The 8073-nt window shown below is 34.3% G+C and overlaps 1 protein-coding gene across 5 annotated transcripts; it reads left to right on the top strand.

The window, feature by feature from the left end:
* Positions 1–2920: 2920 nt before the first annotated feature.
* Positions 2921–6746, top strand: LOC106329455 (MATE efflux family protein 1). Of its 5 annotated transcripts, none has more exons than XM_013768112.1 (14): positions 2921–3213; positions 3625–3678; positions 3786–3948; positions 4039–4160; positions 4269–4490; positions 4586–4770; positions 4863–4998; positions 5092–5188; positions 5273–5373; positions 5662–5825; positions 5906–5977; positions 6043–6159; positions 6238–6455; positions 6541–6746. In XM_013768112.1, the coding sequence occupies exons 3-14, from the start codon at positions 3863–3865 to the stop codon at positions 6581–6583; spliced, it is 1563 nt and encodes a 520-aa protein (XP_013623566.1). In that variant the 5' UTR covers positions 2921–3213; positions 3625–3678; positions 3786–3862; the 3' UTR covers positions 6584–6746. The 5 variants fall into 5 exon arrangements, with proteins under 5 accessions (XP_013623566.1, XP_013623568.1, XP_013623567.1 ...); XM_013768114.1 differs by having other exon boundaries at positions 3625–3691; XM_013768113.1 differs by lacking the exon at positions 2921–3213 and having other exon boundaries at positions 3519–3678.
* The last annotated feature ends 1327 nt before the right edge of the window (positions 6747–8073 follow it).

Below are 8073 nucleotides of genomic sequence, written 5' to 3'. Positions count from 1 at the left end.
TTTTTTTATTTATTAAAATTATTAGAACTAATTTTTAAATATGTTTTTTTTAATTTACAGGTCTAATGATGATCAGACCCGGCCTCGACAGCGTCGTGGTCGTGGTGGTACGGGGAGTCAGTCTCGGGATTCCAGCCAGATTCAGGATTCCGCTTCGCCCCACAGCTCCTACCATACATCTCCCTCTCCATTTCCCGCTTCTACTCCTCTCGCTCACGCTGCTGCACCCGCTCCTGCTCCTCCGGGTCCTCCGGGAGTGATGAGTGTTGCGGAGTTGGTTCGACAGCCCGGTCGTGACTATCTTCCTTATCTCACTCCGTATCCACATGGACGGGGTCAAACATGGTAATTAAACGTATTTTTTTTCATTAAAATTTGATTTATTATTAATAATTTGTTCTTTTTATTAGGTTCAACCGATCTGGGAACGGGATCAGCGTATGGATCAACCGTATGATGTACTCGGCCCTCTACAAGGGACTTCCGACTTTCACTGACTTTCCTACCTAGAAGCAGCATCTGTGGTTTCGTCAGTTTGCGGTAACTATTCTATTTTTTTACTTATATTTTTAATCTTTGATATAAATTTTCTACTAATTGTGTTTTTTTTTTCAGCAAGAATTCAACTGGAATTCCGATGATACGCTCTTTACTTCGTCCATAAAGTTATGGACAACTATGGGAAGCAGATCCACGAGTGGAAGAAGAAGTGGAAAATCAACAAGGTTGTTTTTAATTTATTAAACAATTTTTTAATTTATTAAACTATTTTTTTATTTATTAAACTATTTTCTTTTTTTTTTATTAAAAGGTCCCAAAGTCGATGAACAACACGGCCTAGACGGAGTTGTGTGCGCATTGGGATGAGGAAGAGACGAAAGAAACTTCTTCCACCAACTCCACCAACCGCAGGAGCGACCGTAAAGGGAAGGGCATCTTCAAGCATAACTTAGGTGCTCAATCTATTGCCACTCTGGGGGATCGCATGGTAAGTTCAGCCGCTTTTCCTTCAATTATTTAAGTTTTGAAATTTTATTTTTTGTGCATTTCTTCTAATTTCTAATGTTTGTTTAATTTATGTTTTTTTCAAGACGGAAGAAAATGATGGCGAGCCGGTTGATGATCTCGCCCTAATGAAGAGGGCGTATACCAACAAGAAGACCGGCCAGATTGATGACGGTCTTTTAAGGGAAGTGGTCACCCTGGTCCAAACTCAGGTACAAGACGAAGTGTCTCAGCTTCAAACCGAGGATGACGATTCGATGGCTTCGACCAACTTGTCCCGGTTTCGAATCAACGAAATCGTTGAATCGGTAAGTTCTTTTTTTAAAGTTCAATTCATTTATTTCTTGATTCTTTTTATATTATTTAAATTTGGCTATTTTCTATTCAGTCGGTTCAAAAGAAGAAGGGACGTTTGGTCGGTTTGGGTCGTCGCACCTGGTCGGTTCCTCCTTCTTCTGCACCACCGCCCTTTGTTGATCCAGAAGTACTTACGGCTCAGTTGAAGGACAAGGATGATCGCATATCTTTGTTGGAGACCCAGATGGCGGCTCAACAGGCGGGCTATGAGGCACAGAAGAGGCTGAACCAGCAAATGATGGAGATGATGCAGAGGATGTACCCGAACGAGGTGTTCCTGAATGTGCAAGACCCGTAGTTTTTTTTTTTCAAAAACTCGGAATGTTTTATTTTTATTTGTACAACTTTGAATATTATCTAATATGTTTTTTTCAATTTTAATTTTAATTTTATATTTTCGAATTTAAATTTCAAAAAAAAAAAATTTAAAAAAAAATTATTTTTTTTTTAAATTCCGAGGAAATGAACCCTCAGAAATTTCTGACGAACATTTCCTCGGAATATACCGAGAGACGCCTTCCTCGGAATATACCGAGGGACTCCTTCCTCGTAATATACCGAGGGCTCTGTTCCTCGGAAATTCCCGATTAAAATTCCGAGGAATATTTCGTCGGAACTTCCGAGGATTTGACCATCGGAAAGTCCATCGAAATATCCCGAGGAATTTCTCTCTCGGTATATTCCGAGGACCTTTCCGACGAACTGGTGGTCCTCAGAGTTTCCTCGGAAGTTCATTTCCTCGAAATTCCGTCGGAAATTTCCGAGGGATTTCCGAGGAAAAAGGAATTTCCGAGAAGTTTTTTCCGAGGACTTGTTTCGTCGGTATTTTGTCGGAATAACGTTATTCCGACGACATACCGACGATTTTTTCTCTCGGTATGCCGCTGTTTTCTTGTAGTGTACAAAACATATTATTAACCGTACCTAAATAATCCGAAAAATAAAAAAAACTCGAAAAAGTATCCAAAGAAACGATATGAATAGCAAAACTACAATAAATATAAATATGTGAAACATAAATATGTACTTCAAATATTCAATTCTATATTTATTTTGATAGAACATCTAAAATAAGTATTTAAGTTTTAAATAAGTTCCTTAAAATACTCAATTCTATATAAATAAATATTAATTTTTATATTTTGCTTTTAAATTTTAGAGTTTATTTCGAATATATCCAAACCGAACCGATATAACCAGAATGCGAACGATATATTGTTACTTTAAGAATTTTAGGATGTGATACAAATGAGAACTGAAACCGTTGTGTTTTATCTGAATTTAATATTTACTTACAAAAGACTATATCTGCAAAACTTGTAAAAACATGAAAAAGTATAATAAAATGATATATGTAAAGAAATCGCAAACCATTAGATTAAAGAATCATAGTATACAGTTTACCAATCATGTCATTTTATTTGGAAGTTATAGTTGTACAATTTTTAATTGATATTTTCCTGAATGCAATATTTGTCCCCATTACAGGAAAAACAAAATTATTCTGGACTGTTATAACCGGTTAAAACTTAAAACTCGTTCCACCTTCCATCTAGACGCCTCGGCTTCCCAGTCTCTCCTCTCTCTCAACCATTTATTTTTCGGAACCAATTTCCCTACTCCTTGATCGTTACCATTTCATCACCTGATTCATATTCACTGTAATTTATTTGTAAAAACAGTGTGTTTACATTCTCCAGACTGCTAGAAAAGAAACAAAAGAAAGGCTGAGTTTTTAATTTGCCGGGATTTTTTTTTTTGTATTGGTTTATAATTTGCTGGGAAATTTATTTTCGTAAAAATAGAAAATGTGAAGACACATTATTGACCTCTCTTGGTCAGACAAAAAAGGTGTGTTCTTCTCTTCTTACGTTACATTTGTCTTTCTTTTTTTCTGTCTAAAAGTTACATTTGTCTTTCTTCGTTCATAATCGTACATGTCTAGTTCTTACACATTTTGGATTAAAGTTAATTTTCTATTACTTTTCATTTATCCGAAAAATCATAGAAGTTTCATAAGATTATTGGGAAGTTTCCTGTCACTTGACATCAACTTTGTCGATTTTTTCTTTGGTAATTGACGTTAACCAAACTTTCATTGATAGAAGATTTGTTGTAACCAAATTTATCCTCATTAATTTTTTCTTCTTCTTTATTATCTTTAATTCTTGTTCTTATTTTCTTTCATTCATTTGTCTCTATTTAAAGATGTGGAAAAAGTTTGTCTCTGATTCAAGATAACTTGTTCTTGGAACCCTCTAGGTTTGTGGACGTAAAGACAAGAATCAATACTACATTGGAGTTTGAAGTCTGAAGGTATATGCAATGTGTGGTTAGCCTTGAAAATTGAATTTCCTCTATTATTATGAGGGGCATCTTATGAAATGTCACCTAACTCACCGAGAATCGTTTACTTTTGCTAGATTCTGTATCCACACACACATTCTTTTATGTACTTGTGAAGCTCAGGACACACAAGAAAGTTCAGTAACATCTCTTAATGACGTCTGAAGATTTTGGCTACAACAAAGAAACTCCTTGTGATTTTCCAAGAAACCCTCTTTGCATCTTCCTAAGTGATTTCAAGTAATAATTTTTTCGTTGTTGTAAAATTATGTGTTCTTTGCGTGATCAAGAATATTCTTAGAAAATTTGATTTTCATTGATGTGTATCAGATCAGTTTTGAAATTTGATGAGCTCGGTTTGGAGATAACAAGAATAGCTTTACCTGCAGCACTTGCCTTAACAGCTGATCCTATAGCATCTCTTGTGGACACAGCCTTCATAGGCCAAATTGGTACTAACACCAACCACATGAAAAATTTAGTTCATTTAATTATTTTTTGTGTCAAGATAGAAATTATGGGTTTATTCTTTGGTCTCTTGTTTTGGTGATGATTTCCAGGTCCTGTAGAGCTTGCTGCAGTTGGAGTTTCAATTGCTTTGTTTAACCAAGTTTCAAGAATCGCTATCTTCCCACTCGTTAGCATCACAACTTCCTTTGTAGCAGAGGAAGATGCTTGTAGTTCTCAGGAAAACACAGTCCAAGATCATAAAGAATGTATTGAAACTGGTATTAACAACACAAAGGAGGAAACTCAAGAACTTATTCCTGAAATTAATAAAGGTATATATAAAAATATTCTTTGCAACATCGTCACTCCTTTTATTATTTGATTTCTTGAAAGTACTAATCACTAAATTGTTTTTTCTTTCTTTCAGATTCCTTGCCAGATGAATCTAAAATCAGTAGCAGTATCTTTAGTGTTAATAAATCTTCAGTCAAGAAAAGAAACATACCATCAGCTTCATCTGCTTTAATCATTGGAGCCATTCTTGGCCTTCTTCAAGCTGCGTTTCTTATATTCACAGCCAGACCTCTCTTGAGTTTCATGGGAGTTAAACACGTAAAGAATCGATCGTTCAGGCTTTATATATATACTATATATAAATGTTATGAGATTGCAAATCTTTAGAACATGTTTTTTAATGTTTACAGGATTCTCCAATGTTGGGACCTGCTCAGAGATATTTATCTCTAAGATCACTTGGTGCACCTGCTGTTCTTCTCTCACTTGCGACACAAGGTGTATTCCGAGGATTTAAAGACACAACAACTCCATTATACGCAACTGGTAACATGACTTATCTTTAATATGATCAAATTTCTTGACACAAAACAAACCTGATGATGATCAACTTCTATTTTTTATTAATCTCTTCCACAGTGATTGGAGATGCCACAAATATAATACTAGACCCGATCTTCATCTTCGTTTTTCGTCTAGGCGTCACAGGAGCAGCCACTGCTCATGTCCTATCCCAGTGAGTTTAATTTCACATTTTTGAGGCTTGTTTTCTCTAAAAGTCTACCTTCTCTCTGAGGCTGGTTTATATGTTCATTTTCAGATACCTTATGTGTGGAATACTCTTGTGGAAACTGATGGGTCAAGTCGATATTTTTAATCTGAGTACCAAACATCTTCAGTTCTCTAGATTCATGAAAAATGGTATTGCATATAATTGATTTTATTTGTTGTAATAAGCAAGTTTATTTTTTTTCGTAATAAGCATGTTTAGCTTTGTTTGAGCTAAAATTATTAGGTTCTATAAATAAAATGGTTAGTATTGTTTTTCTTTTGACTAAAATATGATTTTTTGTAAGGGCATGAGATCAGATAATAAGCGGAGATTGTTGATATTGTTGAATTCTTATTACGTATTATAGACTCATTTTGATATTATAGTGAAATCTCTGATGAAAAACATTGTTTTCTTGTGTGTTTTTTCTCTCTCAGGATTTCTCTTACTGATGAGAGTTATAGCCGTGACGTTCTGTGTAACGCTTTCCGCATCACTAGCTGCGCGAGAAGGATCCATTTCTATGGCAGCTTTCCAAGTTTGCTTGCAGGTTTGGTTAGCAACTTCACTTCTTGCAGATGGTTTTGCTGTAGCTGGCCAGGTTTAGCCCTTGAGATCTCCCTCTGTCTCCTCATTAAATATTTTTTGTTCTATGTTGTAACAAATGTGTCTTTTTATAAGGCCATACTAGCGAGTGCGTTTGCCAAAAAGGACTACAAAAGAGCTGCAGCTACCGCCTCCCGTGTACTGCAGGTACATTCTTAGGACCTAAGCATACAAAAGTAAACCAAAAACTAAAGGACTGAATGTTGTGACAGTTGGGACTAGTTCTTGGGTTTCTACTCGCGATTGTACTTGGAGCAGGATTGCATTTTGGAGCAAGACTATTCACGAAAGATGATAAAGTCTTGCACCTCATTGGCATAGGACTTCCGGTGATTACTTTTAACTTCACCTTAAACCAAGATTATGTTCTTGATATTGTGGCTAAAACACGTTCTTGGTTCCTAAAGTTTGTGGCAGGGACACAACCAATCAATGCCTTAGCGTTTGTATTCGATGGAGTTAACTTTGGAGCATCTGATTTCGGTTATGCCGCAGCATCATTAGTTATGGTGGCTATAGTTAGCATTTTGTGTTTGGTCCTACTATCGTCGACTCATGGGTTTATTGGACTTTGGTTTGGTCTCACCATTTACATGAGTCTTAGAGCAGCCGTTGGATTTTGGCGGTAAAAAATCTATGAATCTCTCTGTTTCTTCTAGTGAATGGTTAAAACTTTTTTTCTAACAAAATGTGATTTGGAACTGTAACAGGATTGGGACAGCCACAGGACCATGGTCTTTTCTCAGGAGGTAAAGAAGGAGAATAAAAGGGGAGGGCATGTTTTAATTGTTCTTTAAACCTTTTCTAATAAGCTTGTAGTTAAATAAAATACAAAGAATATGCATTTGGTGTGCAAATATTAAGGGATGTGGTGTACTAAATTTGGGAAATTGTGATTTTTGGTAGATTTTTGTTATTTTGTGTTCTGCTGAAAGCGTAAGTTAAAATATAAAATTCCATAATTTTAATTATTTTATTTAAAATCTACTAATTCTCCTAAATTATCCAAACTATCTAAATTTTAACTAAAAGAAATTTTCTATGATAGCCTTTTTTTAATTTTTGTCACAAAAATAGTATTCAATGAAAAAATGATCTAAATATATTTTATTAAAGAGTAAAAATACATTTATGCTTAACTAATTTAGATTTAAGGTTTAAAGTTAAGGGGTGGAGTTTTGAGGATTGAGTTTCAAATTTTAAAAAAATAAAAATAAATATTAAAAATTTTAAAATAAAAAAGGCTATTTTGATCATTTTCCTTATTGAATGCTATTTTTGTGACTATTTGAGAGAATTACACTTTTATTAAAATTAAATTATTTAAAATACTTCCAAATATTAAATTGAATACATAATGTTATGTTTACCTTAGAAACTAGAGAACGTTTGTATAATAATATGTTCCCGTTTTAATTATGTTTTTAGTTTCTTTACAAATTTTAGGCTAAAATTTAAATTTGATGAATTATAAAGAAAATATGGTTGGCTTCAAATCATGTATCTAGACCAACATCAGCTCAACCTAATTAATCGGTCTTCTATATCAAAAATCAGATCAAGAAAATAATTGCATCCAAAACAAAAATGGTAGAGGATTTATCTCTAATAATCTTTTTTTTTTAAAGTCCATTCTCAATAATGAAATAAACAAAATACAAGAACCTATGTTTAGAACAACTCGTCTTCAACATGATTGGCTATAGCTGTTCTGAAATTTTAGTTTTAAAAAAAAAATTCAAATAACAATCACCACATCCTTAAATCAACATTATAATAGGGCAGCTGCATCACTCAGCGATATATGGGTCACACTTTTAAAAAGTGTGAAAAAGTGTCAAGTCTGTGACTCGAACCCGGGTTATTGAGATCTAAACCACAACATTTATACCACTGAGCTAAAGAATTCTTTGTACATCGATGGCTGAAACAAATATATATTTATGAAGGTCAGAAACCTTTGCTTCTTCGGTTTTCTCTGTGGGACCCACACTTATTTATTTTATCTAATGATTTAATAAATACTTTATAACTCGCGTTTTGAAACGGGATTCGTTAAAAAAAAACCCAATAAACCTCTTTGGTCTGTAAGCGTTCTCTTCAATGGAAGTCTAAGGCTTTCAATTTTTAATCATCGGTTCATTACTCATCTAAGAAACACAGATTGGCTCTTTGAGTTTCATGAATCAGTTTTTTTTCTTTAGTCTCTACATCTCCCCATCTTTAATAAATTCATCATCGGT

Source organism: Brassica oleracea, chromosome C3 (assembly GCF_000695525.1).
Source record: "Brassica oleracea var. oleracea cultivar TO1000 chromosome C3, BOL, whole genome shotgun sequence".
Lineage (NCBI taxonomy): Eukaryota > Viridiplantae > Streptophyta > Magnoliopsida > Brassicales > Brassicaceae > Brassica > Brassica oleracea.
The sequence above is the reverse complement of the archived record's forward strand: the minus strand, read 5'-3'. Positions and strand labels throughout refer to the sequence as shown.

Excerpts from the sequence above, each read along its gene's own strand:
- LOC106329455 (XM_013768112.1), top strand. The coding sequence starts at position 3,863 with ATGACGTCTGAAGATTTTGGCTACAACAAAGAAACTCCTTGTGATTTT. Across the intron at positions 5,374-5,661 it reads CTCTAGATTCATGAAAAATG|GATTTCTCTTACTGATGAGA; the intron begins GTATTGCATATA and ends TTTCTCTCTCAG. Across the intron at positions 5,826-5,905 it reads GTTTTGCTGTAGCTGGCCAG|GCCATACTAGCGAGTGCGTT; the intron begins GTTTAGCCCTTG and ends TCTTTTTATAAG.